This window comes from Diorhabda carinulata, chromosome 3 (genome assembly GCF_026250575.1).
Source record: "Diorhabda carinulata isolate Delta chromosome 3, icDioCari1.1, whole genome shotgun sequence".
Classification (NCBI taxonomy): Eukaryota; Metazoa; Arthropoda; class Insecta; order Coleoptera; family Chrysomelidae; genus Diorhabda; species Diorhabda carinulata.
The window spans coordinates 12,705,442-12,729,637 of NC_079462.1; the positions used below are offsets into that span (position 1 = coordinate 12,705,442).

Below are 24,196 nucleotides of genomic sequence, written 5' to 3' on the forward strand. Positions count from 1 at the left end.
ACGATTGGCCTAGAGTTTACTACTCGTATAGTGAGGCCGAGCACAATCTTGCAAAAAAATTAGGTATTTTCATTCTTCGCTTAATGAAGAAAAATGAAGACATAGTATAAGGAGAAGTACCAATTACAGTTGCTTCGTTAAAATATCACGCACTATCGAGGATATGCAACAAAAACTTTCAATTTAGGAAATATGGCTGTTTTCCTAGCTTAAAAGTATGCACATAAGAATATCACATGTACATGAAGGAAGATTGATTCATCACTGATAATGTTATGATTCTCAAAATCTCCATCGTCATGGATTAGCATTTTTTTGACGAAGTTTGAACGTGAGCCAGTCTGTTTACTATATAGCCTGTAACAACTCCAAACAATGAGGTATATATAAAAGTTGTTAAGGCAGTTGTTTTGAAACTGTTTATCCTCATTATGAATTCTGTGGTTACACGGATTTCGTTTTTGCAAATTGTTAAACACAAAAAGCTTCCTGTTCTCTACTCGCCATCTTCGATTGTAGCGATTTCTAATAGATGGCGATGAGATATCGAAAAAATCGAAGAAACTATTTGAGCTGCTCTTGTTTCATGTTCCATAGATCGTTCATTACTGTTCGATAGTATAAATACTATCATTAAAACGCCGAAATTGTTTTCGAAACATACGGTATTTTGAAGTAGCAACGGAATATGAATTGTGATATATTATTATCAGTATTCAGTGGCGTGAAAAGAAAATGATAAGAATATAATCTCAAATTACCAATTACTTGTTATGATGTGAAAACAAACAAGAACCAAATTTTCAGCATGTTTATCACTCCTCACTGTTACTATCTCAATTTTTTTAGTTAGACTTATTTTGTATAGTGTGTATAATGGTTGCTGTATATACAAGGTGTATATAAAAGGTGTGATAAGAAATGTAGGAATTATAAAGAGGCCCATTTAGAAATAGCCTACATCTGCTCTTTTGTAGCCTTGGCAATCTCACAAATCGGTTCAAAATGCCTTTGAGCGCATTCTTCATTTTCAGGAACAACCAAAACTCGCACGAAGCTACATCTACGTTTTATATACATTTATTTCATGATTAACCGGATAATCTATACGTTCTATAGTATTTTTTCTATAAAATAACATTTTACCAGGAAATTATCATCAGAAATGCATAATTGCTTTCTCTCCAAGCGAATAAGTTTTAGAAACACACAATAGAAATTTTCTATTGTGATTATATTTAGTTCAGTATTCCAATGATAAAATATTAATAAATTACGAACACTACGCCTTTTCATGATCATCTAAAATAGCAGATAGCAATATTTCAGTTGGAAAATTTTATAAGAATAGCAAAGTACACCTCAGCAGTCTACTTATTCCAATATAGGCGCGCAAATTCTAAAATTTTTTCGAATATATCAACAAGTAGTCAATATATAACCAATAGCTTCCAATTTCTATTACATACAACCTGAATCATCCTCACGCCTTAAGAAAAAATATATATATCACACGTCAAGACTCCATCAATTGTCTCGCTAAGATTACAATGTCTCGGCATTTAATGCAGACTCCGTACTTTAACAATAACACTACTATATTGTGTGAATTCTAATATCTAATTATGCGTTCCAGAAGTATCTGAGAATACCCTTAGGTCACATACATGAAATATGATCTGTATTTAGGATAATTAATCTATATATAGCGAGTGGGTTAGTGGTATTTGGATTTTCCATATCAATTGATAGCAACCATCTACCTTTAACTGATGAACGTTTATGTCAGTGGAATATAATTAAAAACTTCATGAATGAATTTTTTTCAGAATTTGATGCTTCCCTCCATCTTGTAATAAGATAACCTCAGTATGGCTAAGGATGCTCAAGATCTAGTTTGGGACTATATTATATTTGTCATAGTAGTAGTCGCTACAACATCTGTAGCTATTTATTCCAAATTTTGCGGAGTGAAAGAAAAAACCAAAGCTGATTATGTATTTGCTACTGGCAAAGTATCTATTACAGCTATGATGTTGAGTATAGCCAGAGGAAATTTGGGCGTAAGATCTATAATAGGTTAGTATTAATTTAAAATCCTGACGCTGTATATTATCAAGGTTAGGTTAGGAGAAAGGCGTTATTTCTATAATAATTATAAATGGATTAGATTATATTCAGTAATTTGGACTCTATTATGAAAAATATAGTTGTTCAAATGCGGTTAATATAGTTGTTCCATAACAATTGTCTTTTGTACTATTAACAATGTTAACTGGTGAGTTGGAAACATTATTGATGTTAATACTGAACACACTGTTCACACTACAACTACACCAACACTCGATAACCAAGTCAGACGTTGTAATTGTGAGTGTTGGAGTAGAGATAGTGTAAACAGTGTGTTCAGAATATTAAAAAGGTACCTGACATGAATCATTAACTCAGATAATTTCCCCATTAAGCCTATCAAACAATATTGTTTGGAAAACAAAAAATTCTTCTAAAATTTTATGAACAATTTTAGCTACATTACTTTCGACAATGAGAAATTAGTAACTCGCTGAATCAAAACATTGGCTAGTATAGTAATAATCGCACTTTAACAATAATTATCAAAATTAAGATTATTACTCGACGTTTCTAACAACATTACTTGACAATAGAAACATCTTTAGTTCTAGGTTACGCAAGTTTTTGTATATAGCAGTTCTTAGTTTACATACAGTGTGTCTACTTATGTTAGAACCGTATGGAAAACTTTTTTCTTAGTGGTTTTATGAAAAAAAGGTTATTCCCGATAAAGAGTTCTGCATGATCCAAAAGTTGAGATGGAACCATCAGATATCAATTTTTTTTAAGCAGCTTACGAGTTTTGTGCAAGAGTGAAGTATCTTTACTTTTTACAATTCAGAAAAATATTAGAGAGTAAAGTTATTTCGAATTAAAAGTTATATTCAAATATACAATTACAGCCATTTATTATGAAATTACTGAATATTTCAATGAAAATGGCAAGTTTACTGAAGAAAAAAAAAGAACTTGTGTTAATTGTTGGAGACAATTACAAAACACAGAGTGGCCGCAAATATTTTTAATGATAGACATCCGCATAGAAACATTAAGCATTCAACAGCTACAAAAATCTCAAATACATTAAAGGCTAGTAGAAGTATAGAAAATAAATTTAAGAATAAACGCCGAAAACGGATTGCGAATGAAGATACTGAATTTGAAATGATGCTTTCTGTCATAGAAGGGCCAAAGTCAAGAAGTGGGCCTCTGCAACTCAAACTATTTCAGAAAATAAAGATGAAGTGGCAAATATTTTGAAAGGTGATAAATATCATGCATTCAAACCGCGATTGGTACACACGTTACTATCAAGGGATTACGATATTCGTTTTGAATTCTGCACTCTGATCCAAAGAAAGCTGGATGAAGACCCGTTTTTTACAAGAAATATGATATTTTCGAGGCAACATTTTCTTCAAACGGAACCGTCTCATCACAAAATTATCACTGGGGTCTAACAGTAATCTAAACTTTGTAATAAAAACTCGGAACCATTATTCTTTTAAAACGAATGTATGGTGTGGTGAAGAAAAATAAATTAACTGGACCTTTTTTTCGACATTCCTTAAATGCCGCAAAAAACTAACAATTATTAGAAAAACAAGTCAGTGATGTTTTGCACGACCTTCCGTTACAAGAACGTATGACAGTTTAGTTTCAACAAGACGGTGCTTCCATCCATAGTACATTAAACTTTAGACTACTTGAAAATATGTTTATGGAAAGGTGATTCACAGGTATTCAAATATTTTTTGGCCTCCTAGCTCCGCTGATTTGACTCCCTTTGACTTTTTTTGATGGGGCTACTTGAAACAGCAGTAGACCATTTGAAGAGGAATATTTCTGAATAATGCCAAAAAACTACTCTAAATTTGAAACGGAAAGTAATACAAGATTTGAATTAAAATTTATTAAAACTTAAGTATGTTTGTTTCTGTTTAATAAATATTCTTTGCATGGATTTTTCAATTTCTACTATAAATTATTATTATGCATTCATTACTTATGTAAATTGCAAGGTTGGTCAAAAACAGTAATAAATAGAAAGGTTATCATATTTTAAACAGATAAGAGAGGTAAAATGTATCCAGCCAAAATAATTAATACGGAATGATTAGTAAATAACCACCTGAATTTTCAAAATAATTGGCTGTAATTACATATTTTAATATCACTTCTAATTTAAAACAACTTCATAACATTTTTCTGAATTGTGAAAAATAAAGCTATTTCATTGGCAACGCAGGTCTTATTGTCGCTAAATTCAAATCCAACTTTGATAACTTCCTGACTTGAATATTGTAATAATATAATTTTCCATCGTTTGCCCCGTCACAGAAGAAAATTGTGTATTATACACAAATTTTAGCTAGAATCTAGTACTTTTCACCTTTCTATAATGAATTACTATAGTTACTTTGGTTTGAGACTTGAGAGATTCAGGAGCTGAAATAAATGTTATCTAAAAACATCATCAATGTATGTATAAATGCACTCTACCTCCGTTTTTCACGAAATCGAAAAGTGGAATTGAAAATTTCGAAGAATGACATGTTATATGCCGAATTCCATGTTTTAACTGTCTAAAAAATCAAAATGACTACTCAATGTTTAGAAATCAATATAACTGGCCGCCAATAGACTAAAAAGTCATCAAAACGCATCAATATAAACTCAACGAAATACATGAATTTCATTTCAGGAATATAAGATATATTTTTATTATAAAAACTCAAAGAACTCTCAGAATATGCAAGCTTCAAGTTGAATTTATTACCGTTTATTTACTTAGTTACTTCATTATATCGCTCACAGTGGGGAGAAGCTCCAAGTTATATAATCAAATATAAATATAAACTAGTCAATCATTATTTCAATCAAGTTGGTTATAACATATTTACAATGCACTAATACCACTGAAAAAATATGTGCTAACCCAAACTTTCAAATGCCCAAAATATATATTCCTAATATCTTACCAACGAGAACTGGCATTTAAGCAAGAAACTACTTCCAGCTTATTCAAGCTTTTTGTGTTTGAAACTATAATTTACTTTTGAATTAAAATTAATTAAAATGAACTAATATATGCAATTGATTTTCATACACTTTTAATTAGCTTTTTCACTTCCCTTTTTCACAATCAATCAATTAAACTCCCATATATTTGTAGTATCAGAGATGATGAGTCTAATTTTTTTTAATTCCATCTTTTTGAAGTGGATACTTTCCACTTAAATTTCCTATTACATTATTTGAAAGAATTACTAGGAGAATTACCTGACAACTTGAAAAAATCAACTATAATTCAGTTTTCAAGAACTATGACATTAGTGTAGTAAGAACATGAAGTGTCATGGATAGACAGACATCTGTAATTTTAATTTTTCAGGCTATCCATCTGAACTGTACTACAGAGGCGCCACAATGTGGGAGTCCTTGTATGGTATTCTTCTAGCGTATCCAATTGTATGTTTTATTTTTGTACCAGTATATTTTAGTCTCGGAATTACTTCGGTTTACCAATATTTAGATTTAAGGTTTAAATCACGTATAGTAAGATGTTTAGCATCAGGTACATTTATATTACGACAATTTTTATTGCAAGGAGTAACTGTATTCACACCATGTGTGGCATTGAAAACAGTGATAGGACTTCCTTATTGGGTTTCTATATTTGGAATAGGAGGTATTAGCATCATTTTCAATATTCTGGTGAGTAAAAACAATTAATTATTTTCCCAATAATCAATGTAGGTACTAAGTCTAATTTTTAGTATAAAATAATGAGTTTTATAAATAATGTCTACATAAAATGTTCTATAATAAGTATTTCTTCTTGAATGCAATTGGTTTGCATTCAAGCATTCATTATAATAAGAACTATAACATTAGAATAGTAATAGTCAATATTTATTTTTTTTATGTTCATACTTTAGTAGTCTTAATCTTCAGTACTCAATATATCGGGTATCATCAATTGGAAACACAAAGTATCTATTGGCACCCTTCATGAAAATATCCGTGACTCTAATTTCAACCATAGAGACATGGACATTTTTGAAGATGTGTGCCGAATGAAGCTTTCTTTAACGGTTTCTCTAATTTCAGCCCTGAATGTTACAATAATACGCTCTAACTCACGAATAAATACTGTCCACGGATAAATTTCATCCACGGATAAATACCACCTTCAGATGAAATCTGACATATAAAACATTTCTAATCCCAATAAATTTTTCTCATTTATTTCGAACGAATCATTCAAAACATTTATTAATAAATAATTTGATTGTGAGAATAACCTTAGTAACAATGAATTGATGATAGTGCTATGTCTATCTCGTAATTTATTCTCTGACTCTTATTCTAAGCTTGCTGATAGTGCACACGAGTGACTAATAACTGTGGCAAATGGATAAGGATGACTAAAAATTCAAATATATGTTTACTATCAATAATAATTTAGCAACATCATATTTTTACTAGAAATAAGATAACATAGATGAAGAAATTGTTCATAAGGTAAAGCATAAAAAAATAAAATGATAAATAAATTCATTTTAGAAAATAAATTTATTATTTTGAGGTGTTACTTTAGAATGTTTTTAACGGTTATTTAAAATTGTTTACAATTAAGAAGTAATCTTTTCATTATTTAATTTAGCGTTAATTGTATCTTTAAGTATTCGTATCTAATCTACCTATCTCATTTTTTCAATATTTTTTAAATATATTTCAATTATTCTCAGGTTGTTTCATGGAATCAATTTCGATTAATCTTCTATAAGAGGCTCTTTTTTATCCCCAAAACGCTTAAATTGTTACGCATTTGAACAAAAAATAAATAGAGAGGAGTATTTTTGGAATATTCTTTTCGAGAATTTTCAAATTTTTATAATATTATATCATGTACATTTATCTATTTGTTGTTCTTCCCAATTCGTGATCATCAATTTTTCACAAATCACTTATTTCGTTGGAATAACCATCTCGTACAGTCAGTCGATTATTATTTCTGATCGCACTTTTTATATACAGAGTGAGTTTTATGTATGGAACGCCTCCATTATCTCGGAAATGGCTTGTATGATTCTTAAAAAATTTTTGTACGCGAGGGTATTGTGATACGGCCGGTATTATGATGTTGTCAAATATTTCCTTTTTCCCGAAAAATAATGAACTTAGTTATTTCAAATGAATCAAATATTTTTCGCTTTTCGAAATCACTAAGAAGCAGTGTTCATAATTCTTAAAATTTCTAGTTATTCATTACTTTATATATGTGAAACTAATACAGATCTTAAACAACATAAAAAATAATTGAAGTAAATTTCATGCCAGAAGCTACGCCTTTTATAAGTATGTCATCAAAATCAACAATAAAGGATGATCAAAATTGACATCAGATTTAAATCAAAGAACCCTGCTTATTGGGCCGGTAGAATAGAATTTTTTTTTGAGTAGTTACTACCTAACCTAACCTAACCTGACCTAACCTAACCTAACCTAACCTAACCTAAACTAACCTAACCTAACCTAACCTTTTTTTGCCCAGAGGTGGGGTGGAAGCTAATGCCTTCCTCACAGCGGGCGGGTGCAAATGCTGTGAGTTTGTGTGGAACTCTCACCCACTAAACCACCCTCCTCAATCCTCGGGAGTGTCGTACGCCGGGAGGACAACAAATTGTCATTGCATCAGCGTACAACACTTAATCCTTTGGATTTTTGAGCTGTTTCTTAGCTTCACTTCTCTCCACCAGTCCGTCAAGACGGCACAAGAAGAGAGAAAGTTACTGAGCTACTCCACCAACTTCAAGGTCTTACAGCTCCCAGGAGTGGAACCTAACCTAACCTAACCTTATTAGCCATAATATAAAGTAATTTGGAATTGAAACACCCACGTATACCAGCCATTATTCAATGTTTTATTTTTTACGAGAGGGTAGCAAAAAAACGTCTACATGCAACGAAATTAGAACTACTTTTGAAATCACCTGATTCTCACGTGCCAAGCAGTTGCACAAACTTTCGTACAGTTGTGGACTTTTATCACATTTCCCATAACAAGAGAGGTATTTCATAAAATAACCGGTAAATTTAATAAGAAATATGAAATAATTTATCATATTTACCAAATTCAGTGGTGATTATGTATAGTCACCGGTAATGTCATGTAATCATCAAATTTATCACTTTTACCGTTACATATATACTAATGTAATGTATACAGGGTATCCCAATTCAGAAATATGACATCTTAAATTAATTTTGTTGGCTATTTTTGAAGAAGTTGTGTGAAATTGACAGATATCAAGTTTTTATTCATTGCCAATCTCAGTATAAAAAGTCACAATATCATGGAAACTGTTGTAAATCATTGGAAACTTTAAATAAATTATTTCAATGAAGCAAGCGGCCCTAGCGTTTTCAGCTGAAAATTTGACGTAATACTAATCGTGAACAAAATTTCCTATACTTACGGTAGAAGTAATCTAAACAATTTTGTTGTTTTTTGCTTCCTAAGAACTCCGATAAAGAGAGGTCCAATTATTTGATGTAATCTTGATGACTATTTAAAAGATCCCTTTCTACATATCAGTTTTCCTTGAATCATATTATTGAGATACTCAAGAACATGTTTTCCGAATTATGGTGGAGAATCGTCTTGATAGAATCAGATGTTTTAGTTGGAATATTAGATGTACCGGTCTGGATAAGAGACTATTACGACACTAATCTTCTTGGAAGAAATCAAATCGAAACTGGGTTGTCGATTTACATCACCATTTGACATATACATGAATTTATCAGAAAATATAATTTCCTCTACTAGAATTTTGTTCGTCTCTAACTGTTAATTATATTGTTGTCCAAAATGCAATGTTTTATCAGAATCAACTCTCAATAATTTTTGGAGAATTGTAAGTTTTAAAAATATCTTTATAATATCGGAATCATTAGGTATCTGTCGGGTAGAATTATTAGTGATTTATTGAACAGATACTACTACATTCGTTGTGATACAAGTATATCTACTTAGGACAGTTCCATATTTGTAGTTTAATTCTATTTTCGAAATAATTTTTTCTTGTTATTGGTTAGTAATAAACATTTGATATTTGTATCATCAAATCAACGAAGATGTTATATCTATTTAAATTTTGACTTTCTATATTGATTGTAGATAGTAATTTATAGATTCGAGTGTTGAAAAAAGATAGGCACTCGAGCTATTTAACTTATTTTATTAAGATTAGTCCATTGTTATTATTATTGAAATAAATTTCATTTTTGAAGTAAATTCATACGATACAGATGCTTTTCATACTTTTATAGAGTGTTTATGGCCAATATTTGATATTGTCGTGTTGATATTACACAGAAATATGAGAAAATTATACAAAAAGTCATAAAATGTACAGTATTCCTTTTTGAAAAATATTCAAAACACGTTCGATACAAAAACAAAGAAAAATAACTGTTTAAAAACAAAATAAAATTAATTTTGAACTTAGGAAACAAGAACTAGATAGAAGTATTGAAACATCAAGATACCTAGCAAGAATAGTCAGTTTAATCATTAACAGCAAGCTAATTTTATTATTATGACTTCTTTAACCACAATAGTAAGGATTGAAATTCTAATGATGCTAGGTAACGGTGAAAGACTCACAATCATGAAGGGGAATTGCTTTATTTTCAACAAAACTCATTACGAAAGACCTCCAATTGCTATAAGCAGAGTAAATAGAATTGTTGCAAAATTCAATGGAAGGCAATAACAACAGAAATTGCATCACAACAAATTGTGAATCAGCTGTTTGTAGTGAGATTCTTGAAAGAAAAAACTCATAAAAAGCTCAACTTGTCCACGAACTCTCATGAGATAATTCGGACAGATGCGAAGTTGGGAATTTTGATGCATTTTCATGAGGCATTGTGATTAAAATTCAGATTGTCTTTATAGTGTAGTGTTAGTATTGCAGGGATTCGACACAATTATCGCTATTGGACCCAGGTAAATCGCCACTCGCCACAGACAAAAGAAACCCAGTGCTCTCAAAAAATTTATTCTTGGACCCAGGCAAATCTCCACTCGATTCAGACAAAAGAAACCCAGCGCTCTCAAAAAATTTATCTTTGAATATTAATCGTCAGGGCAAGATTGATATGTCCTTATCTCTTTCGCGGGAAATTAACAGCCAGATCTAATTGCGGTATTTCCTTATCCAAATAATTGGGAAAATGGTGATCCCAGTCCCAAGATGATACACAACCACATTGTGGTCTCAATTTTCGAAGGTTTCTGGATTAATAATATTGTAAAGGAAGGTAGATTGGAAGATGTGGATCAATGTAAGTAGCCACCTCACCTTCTCCGATTTATTCTTTAAGGACATTTAAAAAGGCAAGTTTACGTTAACCGACCAGATAATATCATACTCCAGATTATTCAGATAATCAATGGAATGATTAGACAATAGACGGATAACTCGGCAAATGATCGATAACACTAAATCAGGGCAACCATCGTCTTCGCCTTTGTCAGATAGTGAAACGAAACATAATTTGAACAATTCATCTAAGAAACCGTTTTGAATTAATAGACTCTTCAGTTAATTTGAAAAATATTAAAATTAATTGTATATCCATCATTATCAGTTTTCTTTTTATTTTATTGTGACTTTCTTGAATTATTTTTTTATAATGCATGAAAAGCTTCTCTAGACAATGTGAGAAAACCTAGCTTCGTATTTAAAAAAAAACATAATTTTGAGAAGTTTCACGTCTGATGTTTTTGACTTATGTCAGCAGAAACGGAATGAGTATTGTACGTTTCACAAATTTAGTACATAACTTTATAAATCATAATCCTAGAATTTACGTTTACTAATCGGAAAATAATCACTGAAAAATAGTGAATTTGATTTTTATTGGCGCGATGAATTAATTCCTTGTATTTTCTCCTGTTATCCAAATTTTGTGTTTGTTCATCCGTGCACAAATTGATACTTAACAACAGATTCCCAACATAGAAATCACTTACATATATGACAAATACCATATACTCATAGCCTTCCTGTTTTATGTTTAATCTTGTGTAGAAAATAATAAAATATATTATATCGTTATATTGTTAACTAGTTATTTGTATCTTTTAAAATGATAATTATCTCTGAAATTTGTGAACAATTGAAAATATTTTAGAAATAATTTATTCGCAAATAAAAGATAAGAAATTGATTTCATTTTCTGTAAAATCACTAGATGAGTGACCAATCTCAAACTGAATGTAATAAAAACGGAATATTAGTTTTTTATATTATCTTTATCTGAGAATATATTATAACTTACCTTGTGTACTTACAAGTTAACCTGCAGGTGCAGCAGTTATGAATTGTACAAAAAAATTTGCAGAGTGTGAAAACATTTTCAAGGAAGAATTTTTTCTGGTTTTTAAATGCTTTTTGTAAGAGGAAATTGAACGAATTATGCATAACACTGGATAAGGATAACATTAGTCTTTCACCTTCGATAATTTGTGATTTTCAAAAGTTTCCATTAGCTCAAAAACAATTTTTATAATATAAATTATCATTTTTATGATTATAGCATCATCTCACTTCTTGTACAATCTAGCTCATAATCTCTAAAATCATTTAAAGGCAGAAATATTGGTTCTAATTACAGTATTGTTACTACTTGGTATCATTTATTTCTATGGTGTTTTTCTTCTTCTTAATCATTATTTAACTCGAATTTCTATCATTGTCATAGTTTTACCAATGAATGTTGATGATCATATTATTATACTTTTATTTTTTAGGGTGGGCTCAAAGCAGCTATATGGGTAGATGTACTTCAAAGCGTTATTACAATTGCTGTGAGTCTAGTAATATTTATTTACGGTTGCATAGAGTCTCACGGATTAAGCAATGTTATAGATGTGAACCGGGTTAATGGACGCTTGAACTTTCTCAAGTAAGAATTTGTATAAATTCAAATCTATGTAACAATAATATACAAAGTGTTCCTGGAGTATATGCAAAAAATTCGGAAGTGAGTAGATGACGTACTGTAACATAAAAACATTTTCTCATACGTCCCATCGTTTCTGAGTTATAGGTCTTTAAAGCTGCGAAATCGGAACTTTAATTTAAATATATTTTCTAAATTAGACATTCCAACATTATGAATTTTCAATAGATGATTACGTATTTCCATGTAGTGTTTTCGACGGAATAAATAATTCTACATTACTATTTGATGGCCAGGGGCAGCTCGTGTCCAATGGTTAACAATCTGTAACTTTCACAGGGACAACTTGTACAATACCAAGAAAGAAAAAATAAATTTTCCAATCGATTTTTTAACAAAAAAGTACTCTTTATTTAACTCGATAACATTTAGGGCATAAGAGATGTAGGTAGGCATATAGATTTGTAGATAGTTGTATGACAATTTGATGTTGTATGCTAACCAACTAAATTTCTCTGAATTTCAATTTTTTCGATATGTAAGTAACACGATGCTCGACATTATATTTAATTGTGATTCAATAACTCCTGTATTATTTTGTTCAATGAATAATTACAATTTTTGATAATTTTCTTCAGAATATCTCTTTATGGCAAACGGTTTCCTTGGTATATACAATTATCTAAAAATCTACATATCTCCAAAATCACAAACTCTATGAAGTTCAACCTTTTTCAAAAAAATCGATTGAAAAATTCATTTCTGTTATCTTTAGATTGTACAGATTGTCCCTGGCCTTCAGATAGTAGTGTAGAATTATTTATTACGTCAAACACACAACACGGGCATACGTAATCATCCATTAGATGTACTACTTAGAAAATATACTCAAATCAAAGTTTAAAGACTTATAACACCAGAACAAGGTGTCGTACGACGCATATATTTATGTCAAATCATCTGCTCACTCCCAAATTTTTCGCATTTTACATTTGTGTAGCTTTTTAAAAAAATATCAGATGTATCGCTTTTATATGAAATGGGACTACCCAGTTTTACCTATTATTAAATACCCACTCTTACCTATTATTAAATACCCACTCTTACTTATTATTAAATACCCACTCTTACATTAGCAAGTAAAACTTATGGAAAGTGTCGACAGCATCAAAATGTCTCACAATGCCTAGCTCCTTTCTGGAAATCAATCAACTAAAAAAGTCTTTCAGCTCGAGTCATTACCATAAAATATACATTGATTTTTAACATTTGTGACGATTCTGCGCAAGTTATTTTTGGTCAAAATTTGTGAAGAAGGCAATATAATAATTAAGAGAACCTTCGAAGTGGAGGTAAATTTGAAACACGTGGAACTCCGTACAACTTACATCGCCAACTGACAGTCTAAAATAAATTAATTAGAATTGTTTTATATATTCTCCTAGAGGCAGAGGAAGTGTTGTATTATTACAGATAATATAGTTGTCAGCTTCGGAATAATTCTTAATATTATGAACGCTGTCTTATTTTTTCTAATAAAGAAAAAGGTTATTAATAGTTTCATTTAAAGGAGCTTCTTCATTATCGTAGTTTATGAGAAATAAAGGAGGTTGCTGATTTTGTTGAGCAAGGAATTGATTTATATAAAAAAATGAAGTCTGTGCAACTGAGTTGTTTGATTTTTCGCAATTCAGTATACCTACCAAAAAATAATATCAGATGGGAAATACTATAATTTTATTCCTCCAAGGAGCTTCCTGTTATCTCACTTGGGATGTGGATAGAAGTTGTACCTTTAGATATTCTAGATGTTATTATAATAAATAGAACAAGTGCACCTTCTTAAGTGACTTATTTTTATACATAACTTTCTCATACCCACCGTTGCATGTCTTATTCTTTTTCCTCTAATTGTTGCCCATTTCACAGTTGTAGAGAAAGAAATAGTGTGATAACTGTGTAGTATTCTTTCTCCCTAAGTTTTAACTCTGGTAATGTCCATTTCTTGTTCAAAATCAAGTTATAACTGGCTTTTGAATCTAATCAAAATATACAAAATGTTATCATCAAATGCTGACATACACATGATTTCAGTGAAGGCAGATGATTTTAAGAGAAAACCCGAAACGTGAATAGATTCACCAATTATCGATTTGGTAGTAAAACTCCAATATTTTTTTAGCTTCAATCCAGATCCAACGGTTCGAGTAACAACAATATCAGCAGTATTAGGAAATTTATTTATGTCACTTTCCATTCTTGGATGTCAACAAAGTTTTGTTCAACGTTACTGTAGTATGGAATCTCAGAAGCAGGTAACAAAGTAAGTGAATGATAGTTGTTAGATATTATTAATTAATAATGGTGAAACAATTTTTTCTCTAATATAGGTCAACCATTTTGATCCGGTTAATTTATTATTTCAGAATACCACAAATGGTCGTTGAAGCAAGTTATTTTAGAGACGTTATTCACGATATTGAGGAGAAAATTAATGAAATAAAAAGTGTTTTCATCCCTAATGATAGATATAGATTTGGAATATCTATTATTATCTGAGTTAGAATTGTTACGAAGACGGTTATATGATTATATCTACGTTTGTCGATGTGTCGTCTACTTGACACCAAACTCATAGGGATACCATTATCTCCCTCCCTGCTTCTTCATTTATGCAATATAGCGTGCTTATTCTTATTGCAAGTGTGTCGTAAGCCCTCTCGTTAATTCTTATATTCACCAGAGGTTGAGTCTTGGAATAATGCTGATCCATATGATTTCAATAATAATATGCTGAAGCTGAAGCATTGGGAAGATACGATGCCGAATCCTCTTAGTTATTGTGATGGGTTGTTTTTTCTAAAATATCAGTTTTTGATATTGCGTTCTACCTATTTCTTTCTCAACTAAATATCCAGGTGTTTTTTCTATGAATAATTCCCTACTAGAGATATTTTCACAGCAAATTTCAAATGAACGATAAGGATGGATATTTATTAATCAGAAATAGATTTGCCAAAGTTAAAGGTTGAAAATTAAGTGGATCAATTGGTGCTCTCTCAAATATTTGCATCATTTATTACAAAAGGTTTTAAAAGAACTGTATTGTCTTCAGACTCATCTAAAATGTTTGTCATTAACGATATAACTATTTAGAGGTATATAACATTTGTTCATTTGAAATCAATTTAATAATGTTGATTCAATGGTCAACCTCCTAACAAAAGAGTCATTAAGCATGGAATATTTCCTCAGCAACTATAATCGGATCTGTGATTTGATTCCACTTAAACATTTCATGCATTGGGAGTTTCCATAGATGGAGATATACAGAGAATTTTAGTTTGGACTATCATCCAAAATACAGAAAATATGAAAACTGTTAATATCAACTAACCGATGATGATTTATCAACAAAGTATGGAAGAAAAATAAGAAAAGTTCAAGGAGACATTAGATGTTGATAAAGATTTGGGAAGCTTACTTGAAGAATCAAATGATAATCACTGGAATACACAATAATTTATTTATATTGTACCAGTAGAACTTTTGCATGAATTAACAATACTACTAATACCATATAATGTAAAAATAAAAAATGGATATTGACTGAAAAAATTGATTCTGGTAGATTCTCAGATTAATAGATATCAATGAGAACAAATCATAAACTAATAGACTGAAAAAGCTATCAGTATGGCGATTGTCCTGGTAAGGATACAGATTAAAAAGAGAAGCATTGACGTACAATAAAAGAATAAGGGGGAACGAACAAAAATTTGGAAGCTCGTGTGAGGATAGGAAGAATGAGAAAAGGGAATCCTTTCATTCATCAATAATGAGCTTTGTATTTAGATAAAGAAAATTGAGTTGTATTTTATAAAAACATGAAAAATGGTTTTAGAGTCCTCATGTACAATATGCCAGTAGTGACTGTCCTATTCAGTTTATCGTGGATAATGGGAATGGTCATATATGCGGCATATGAACATTGCGATCCTCTATCTTATGGTTACATTAGAAGCTTGGATGAAATTCTCCCTTTCTATGTTGAAGACCGATTCAGCTTCTTTCCTGGACTGTTAGGATTGTTTCTGGCAACACTCTTCAATGGGGCACTTAGGTATGTAACATTTATTGTATTAAATAATTTTATTGCAAAATATATATACTTTACAAACATTATTCCAAAGCACAAATTCAATTCGTCATTAAAGGCAATATGAATATTTTATTAAGAACAGCTTCCAAGAGTAGATCGCATATGAGTTAAGTTCACAAGGATTTCTGAAATATGGTAAAAAACAACTTCGATAAAATTTTTTTAGTGGTACGAGAAGCACTTTTTTTAACTATAACGAACTCTTTAGTATAATATGTTAAAAAATGAATTTACGAATTGAAGGACCTTTTTCACATTATATAAATTTCTGTGGTAGTTTCCCCCACTTTCACAAGAAACTGTAGTTTAACCTGTTTATCTATCTGATAACTTCGACTCGTTAGATACCATGCTACTGTCAAACTGCGCAAAAATCTGAGATATGCTTGCATGTTTACAATTTGTGGGACTAGAATCAGTTCTGGTATTCAATACCTACAGTTCCTATTTGATTAGGATGATGTCTATCAAATTGATTAATTAAATGGAATAGTTAATATAATAATACCTACAAACAACTGACAATATCATTTTAATTTTTAGTTTGAATGTGTCTCTTGTCAATTCTTTAGCAACTGTAACATTCGAGGATTTCTTGAAACCAATTCCAGCTTTGAATAAAATGAAAGATTACTACCAATTATGGACAATCAAATTCATAAGTGTTGCCTACGGGTTGATAATAATGGGGATGAGTTTTTTGGTCAGTAAGATTGATGGTGTGATAGAAGCGTCAATGTTGGTGACTTCGGTTACTTCTGGACCTCTACTAGGTGTATTTCTTTTAGCAATGCTGGTGCCAGTTGCTAACGGAAAGGTAAGTTTAGATAATCACAAATGTGGTAATAAATCAAATTCTACATGCTATCAAAAATTATTAGAAATAATCCAAAATAATGAATATCGCATAATGGATATTTATATCCATCAATTATCCTCCTGTAATTTAATAAAGTTATGAGTAGTATTGGTCCAGGTAGTGTTTCACGGGATAATAGGTGAGTGGGGAGTTTATTATTTTTCTTGTAATAGTCTCTATCTTGGATATGCTAGGAAAAGCAAAATATCCTAACTAAAGTTTTCTTCGAGGTTTTGCATACTATAACCTCGGACTTGCAAGCTGTATTAAACATTTGAAAATCTAAACGAAAGCTGCAGGTAAATTCTCAAGCACTATGATGGGCAGTAACTAAATGGTGCCTGAAACCGTTAACAATAAGCGATTGGAGGCACACATTAATGACAGAGAACAGCAGAGGGTAACTCTTGGCCTGCAATACTAAATAATGGAGCCACCTGGTATACAGACGAATGGCTTGGCCTGAGCAAAATTCTGTAGAGGACACCATCTTTGAGTACATTCTAATGTCTTCTAAGCTGGAGTATTCGCTGTGATGAAATGTGCACCTGCGAGACTCTATCGCTTCCATAGAAACACAGTAATCTAGTGAGACAGTAGAGCTGCCGTACAAGCCATAACAGGTAAAACGGTTTGCCCAAATCTTGTGCTAGTGTGGAAAATCCTACAATAACTAGTGTGTGATGACTGCAATATCCAGCTCGTTCAGTCACCCAGACAACAAGAGCAATGTCAAGCGTTATTTGTTTACCAAATTGGGTTGAGCAAATCTAACAATATTTCAAGAGCCCATTCTTGGTTAGCCAAAAGTGTTGCTCTTAGTAGTCTTCTCGCAAAGTAGACAAATATGGATGGAAACACTTGATATAAGATAAGCTAAGAAACTCAAAGAGGCATCAAATTCGTTAGGCGCCACATAGCATGACACGGTCATCTCAGACATCATGTCCTTACAATGGACATCACGAATCATGAATGTGGCTGTTGCATAGAGGAGAAAAAAGCTTATGATCACATTATAGGTGAGTGCTCGGCACTCACACTTGCAAGATTCAAGAACTTACAGTTTGCATTGTGACGTTAAAAGATTCAAAGCTTTTTATCACCTATCAGAGAGTCAATGTACGCAATGGTCCTTGACCACCCATTACCCAATTGATCCTTGCTTTTGTCTTTTCGAAGTGGAAAATAGTTTACTAAATTTTGATTCCCATAAATCTGAATTCACTCATAATTATTTATCTATTATTTATCTGGAAAGTTTTTTTAGCATTGATGAATAGAGTCCATTATATATTAAAGAACATTTCGATTTTGTCTTGGTAGTAGATTTCGAATGCATTTTTTGTGGATTTAACTTCATATTGACATGTTGCTTTGATAACCCGCAGACACCCAAGACTATAAAATTTTCAATCTAGAGCTTTATTCAAATTTATTTGGGTGTTTTCATTTGTCTATAAATTTGAAACTATCCAGTTTATTCCATATTCACTTTTCTTGATGCCTTATGATATTTCCATAGCTATTTCATTATTAATAATGAAATAATAATTTTTTTTTTCGTAATAAAATTTTTCTGGGGCTTTACTGTACATGTGTCCGAATACGTTTATTTGGTGCAAAACTTGGAATACTGCCAGGTGTTATTAAATTCGAGATCAGCATTTCAATAAATTTGAAGTGATGTACCGTGTTAGAAGGAAACTAATTATTGATATTATCTGTCAGTACTTGTTTATGTAATTGTATTATATTTCGTTGCTAAAACGACTCTTTCAAGATAAGAAAAGTCAGAGAAATCGAAACAACGTTTTTCTATTAAAATATCGGTAGTTTCATTATCTGTTATTTTGAATAATGTTTTTTATTAATTTTACAATGTCTTCTTTCATTATAATTTTCTCGAATTTTTTGGTCAACATTGGACGTATCGCTAATTTGTACATTCTCATTTCAGTATTACAGCTCTCTTATAAGTCTCTCATCAGTACCTATTCTTTCTCCTCCACTGGTGTTGTATCTGTAATTTCGGTCTTATCATAGTTTTTTCCATCGACCTTCACATCCAGATGATTGAAATTGGTTACTTTGAAGTTGCATGGTCCAATCCCAGATTTTTTGATACATTTTGCTTCTTTTCTGCGACATCAAAAGTAATTAGTTTAACACTGGTGAAAATTTCAGGCTTCCCCCTCTGGACGCTTTGGTTATTGTTAATTATGTGCTTTTCAATCTTTTTTTTGTTTGCAATAAAGTGGTACTTATCCATTGAAGAATAATACTTCCTACCACTAAATAAATTTAATTGTCAATTCAATTGAAATTCAGTTTTAAAGTTAGTACAAGATAAGTTCACTATTCAACACAATTTTCCAATTAAAATTATCCTTTGATACATTACCATCAGAATAATAATATATATTGAATGAAATTGAGAGAAATAACTTTGTAGTAATATAATTGATTATGTATAATAAATTTGTTCACAGGGTGCAGCATTTGGAATTATAATTGGACATTTAATAACTTTCTGGATAGCCATTGGAGCATTTGTAGTATCTAAACCACCTACGCCGTATCTTCCTTTGAAAATTGATGCATGTAATGATACATTCTTTGGAGCTCATATACAGCGACCCAACGATATAATATACAATCCCTATTTAAATGGAAACCTAACTACATATCTTGAAGAGGATCCTGCAAATACTGAGTAAGTAACCAAAATAGAAGTGACTACTTAGTGGAGAAGGCACGACTCAATGGAATTTTATGTAAGAAAGTTTTATATCCAGAGTTCGGTTGCACGCGGGCAATTTATCGCTATTGTTTGGTAACAAGTATTTCTAACTTATGTTGAGACTATGAATGAGAATTCGTCAGTTTTTTGGTTAGAAGAATATGGAAGATTGATGCACTCCTGTAAATTTCACGCTTTGTTCAAAGAAATAATTTCTCTCAATATTGACGCGAAAAGCTCTAATATCTTTGTGAATGTTCTAGAAATCAAGTCAGCTTATATATTTTATTCTAACAATACGAATAAAGCAATAATCGGGTCATTCTAGAACTATTAACTAATCAGGGATATTCCAAAGCTTTTTGTACACTTTTTAACAATAGAGCGTCTACACAAATACAAACTTGGTTGATTTCAAGTCCTCAATCTGCGTACTTCTTGGAATTTCACCGAAAAAATGGAAAGCTGAAACAAAAAATATAAAATGATTGAAATAGAAACAACAAGTAATATGCTCACCATCACTGCTAGTGATGACTTAACTAAAGACCAGTAGTGATTTTGGTAGAGTCCACAGTATTTTATTTTTATTTTAATAATGTTTTTCTTCAGTTTTTCATTCCTTTCCTTACTGTCCAAATTATTCTTCATTAAAAAATTTGTAGCTCAGATCATCTTATAGAATATGTCACTATAAAAAAAAGGAGAATATTGAAAAATCGTTTCCTTTTCTCGACAAATAATTTATCAGAAACGAAGATAATAAAATTTTAATCGACTGATATAGGAAACCAATAAGCTCTGGAACATATATCAATTGTCATTCGTATAACCCACCATACACTTATTTATTCAAACAGATGAAAAATATAGTGCTCACAATTTCTGATCCTATATTTAATGAAAAGAACCTTAAAACTTATCCTTCATATCTTTTGGAACGAATACTGTTTAATACATCTGACACTGACTTAAACATCGCTCTAATATCACCTTTAAACTTCAATTTCGCCATTTCCATCTCACATATTCATACTCCTTCACCATATATAAAATCTTATACTCCTAATCACAACACAACACAATATCAAGGAAGTGTACAGACAAACAACAATAAATTTGAAGATGAATTTAATGTTTTTTTAGAAGAAACAACAAAATTTGAAACGTGATAATTCTTAACTAATTGATTAATGTAATTTTCATTATTGTTGAACTTTTAAACAAATTTATATACCGTACTCAACCATAATTTCAGTCCTAGACGATGAATACATAAATGAGAGCACGGAAATATATACGAGTATTTGATGTTTAGTTTTGCCACAATCCCACTACGATTACTATATTATGTTTATTTTATAATATTATTATTAATTTTCAGCGCGATCTTTTATTTAAATAGCCAAATAATTTCTGAATCACAATATACCAAAAAAAGGTCATCCAGGTACTTATTATTAATTGCTTACTATAAAATGGGATATTAATTGTTAAATTATGATTGGATTGCAATTACATGTGGCGCATTTTGTTTGTATCAAATACCAAATAGTTTTTGAACTAAAGCAATGAAAGTTACAAACTACTCATTCTGTTTTCTACATAATGGTAAATTTCAATAACCAGAGTGAATTGAGAATATCATTTGTATATATTCCAGTTTAACAGGAACTATACGTATAGAAATCGAATAAACTCAAAACAGTAAAATTTCATTTCTCTCGGTTTATCATCAATTGTTATTTGTGTGTAACTTATATTATCATTTCTGATATTTTTTTATATTCTAGGAATCCTTTGTATACCTTATATTCAGTAACGTACATGTATTACACGTGTATAGGTTGTATAGTAACAGTTATATGTGGAACAATAATATCATACTTCACAAGAAGTGATTTAGACATATGCAATGAAAACCTAATACACCCCGTAATCTGGAAAATAAGGGATCTTTTTCACACGAAGAAAAGTTTTAATGTACAGAGAATACACGAAGATAATGAAGAATGCAGAACAGGTGCCACTGATGGAAAATGATAATGTACAATTATTTTATAGTAACTAATTCGTAATTCGCAATTCTTCAAGAAACTGATTTAGTTCCGTTCGAGTTAAATGTATTTGCGCATGTTGTGGAACTCTTCAATCATACGATAAACAGAGAGCTCCTCGATTATTTATCACCTATTATCGTTTTTATAATAATTGTTATTATATTTTTTTTTTTGTTTTTAATTGGTACCTCGCCCCTGCTACAAATCACTCTAAACTTAGAATTATGAAATAAGTTATGATAGCTAAATCAATAAATGTATTATATAATAGTAATCGTTATTTTTTTATTGCTCCCATTATTTTAAGATATTATTCGTAATAATGCACAGATTCAGAATGAATGTGAGGTGTCATAAAATTATATACAAAAACTTATATATTCTCAATAATTTAGGAGAAAATCAGCTCAGTTTTGAATGTAACTTACTAAATTGAGTCTCTTAGGCATAATAAAACAGCAGACATACTTCAATTTGAGCACAAAGGTATCAATGATTCGAAATCATCATGGTTACTGTTTCAGTTTCTTTAACCCAGATATAATATATCTATCTTTTTAAAAGGTTATTTTTTTATTAATAGAACCTAGATATTCGAAAACAAAGTCAAGTGAAGTAAAAATGGTTGTCTATATCTATATGTATATTCATGCGAAAATTAACATGTTTACACAAGTTTTTTATAACTAAATACTTAATTATATAGTTTCTATTTAATATACGGGGCTATAACGATATTGTATAGGTATGAGCTAGTTGATATTAGGATTATTAATTTTTTAATAATGAGGAAACATAACGAATTCAACATAGATCAACCCTGTACATATAATAAAAAAGGATTTCGAAATTATATCAATCTTGTTTATTTTTATTCATAATGTCTATAATACAAATTTTGATACTTAACATTAATTGAATATTGAGACATCTGTGTATTAATTGTTTATAGTAAGCTTCATTCACTTTTGAGACTTGAGACTTTTGAGGTTTTGAGACTTGGTTTTGAGATTTGGCAACACTGATGTGAATATCTCGAATCTAGCATTGCCATCATAAAGTTTGACATTTTTAATGGTGAACGTACTCAGAAAATGTTGTTATACGAGTGATATTTGAGTTTTTTGCAGATACCTGAAACATTCATCTTGAACAAAAAGTGTAATTAAATTGCGAATATTTTCGAGCAACATCGATGCGTAAAGTGACATTGTAAGATTTTCATGTGACATACCGTGAGATAGAGGTTTACATGAGCATTATTTCTTCATTCATTCACCATTGTATGATTATTTTTTCGCGTTGGATACCGCACAATTTGACAATCGCTCAAAAAAGCTCGTATCAATTGTTTCACAGAAATGTTGAGAAATTCAATCACGGTAATTCAAAAGACGTCTAAGATCGTGACAATATGGACCTATGCATATGGACCCGAAATTGAACAATAATCGACTATATGGATCTTTCGATACGAACCAAACCCATCAAAAATTTTTCGCGCACGAAGTACTTTGAAGCAAATGATTGCCTGTTTTTCGAAATAACTGCTCATGTCGCCACCGTTTCATTACCAATGTGAAACGATCAATTCTGAATGATACGCCAGTATTTGTTTACCAGAAGTGATCGAAAAAATCAGAGAAACCAGTCCCAGAAGACGAATCATTCTCCACCACGACAATGCAAGCTCTCACAGATTAGTTCAAACAAAAATAGTTTTGAACATCGAATTGATGGGTCATCTGCCATATGGTCCTTGTGTGGTACCAATGACTCCTTATTCCGGCAGATCAAAAATAAATTGCGAGCTCAATGCTACGAGCTACATCTGAAGAAGCGTAATGGAAAATATGCTTCGACTACTAGTTCAAATGTATGCAAAAGTGTATTGATCCTAATTGAGAATATTTTGAAAAACAATAAGGCCATATTGAATTCTAAATATTTGTTTTTATTTGTTCATATCAAAACTTGAGGACCCTCGTAACATATTTTGAAATTTTTGTTTCTTTTCTCATAAGTTTCTACCGAAAGAGATTGTTCTATTCATCATCATCCAAATACCCAATAATACTGCAGTGTATTTGTGGTATTACATCTTGCAAAATTATCCCAGAACATGACCAGTTTAAATGATCCAAGAGGATTAAAAATTCACATTGTGAGGAAAGTAAATACCTATGTGTTCCACAGAACATATAAAAATTCACGTCACTTCAATACCTCACATAAACAAGATTAGTACCAATGACAAATTTGACATATACGTCTTCTACTTTCATTAGGAGTAAAATTCAATATCCAGTTTCTAC

The 24,196-nt window shown here is 30.9% G+C and overlaps 1 protein-coding gene and 1 long non-coding RNA gene across 6 annotated transcripts in view; one reads left to right on the forward strand and one right to left on the reverse strand.

Annotated features, from left to right (window-relative positions):
- LOC130891099 (sodium-coupled monocarboxylate transporter 1-like) overlaps positions 1 to 22,155 on the forward strand; it is a 61,540-nt gene extending 39,385 nt beyond the window's left edge. For all 5 annotated transcript variants that reach the window (XM_057795657.1, XM_057795654.1, XM_057795656.1 and 2 more), the window contains exons 2-9: positions 1,830 to 2,079; positions 5,468 to 5,790; positions 11,906 to 12,060; positions 14,240 to 14,380; positions 15,962 to 16,180; positions 16,763 to 17,036; positions 19,571 to 19,794; positions 21,615 to 22,155. In XM_057795657.1, the coding sequence (XP_057651640.1) occupies positions 1,872 to 2,079; positions 5,468 to 5,790; positions 11,906 to 12,060; positions 14,240 to 14,380; positions 15,962 to 16,180; positions 16,763 to 17,036; positions 19,571 to 19,794; positions 21,615 to 21,864 (1,794 nt within the window). In that variant the 5' untranslated portion in view covers positions 1,830 to 1,871 and the 3' untranslated portion in view covers positions 21,865 to 22,155. The remainder of the gene's footprint in view (positions 1 to 1,829; positions 2,080 to 5,467; positions 5,791 to 11,905; positions 12,061 to 14,239; positions 14,381 to 15,961; positions 16,181 to 16,762; positions 17,037 to 19,570; positions 19,795 to 21,614) is intronic.
- LOC130891100 (uncharacterized) lies at positions 16,191 to 22,398 on the reverse strand. The gene is made up of 3 exons (XR_009058848.1): positions 22,310 to 22,398; positions 20,341 to 20,512; positions 16,191 to 20,286 (listed from the first exon to the last, which is right to left on the reverse strand). It is a non-coding gene; the product is annotated as an uncharacterized LOC130891100 (long non-coding RNA).
- Between the last annotated feature and the right edge of the window lie 1,798 nt (positions 22,399 to 24,196).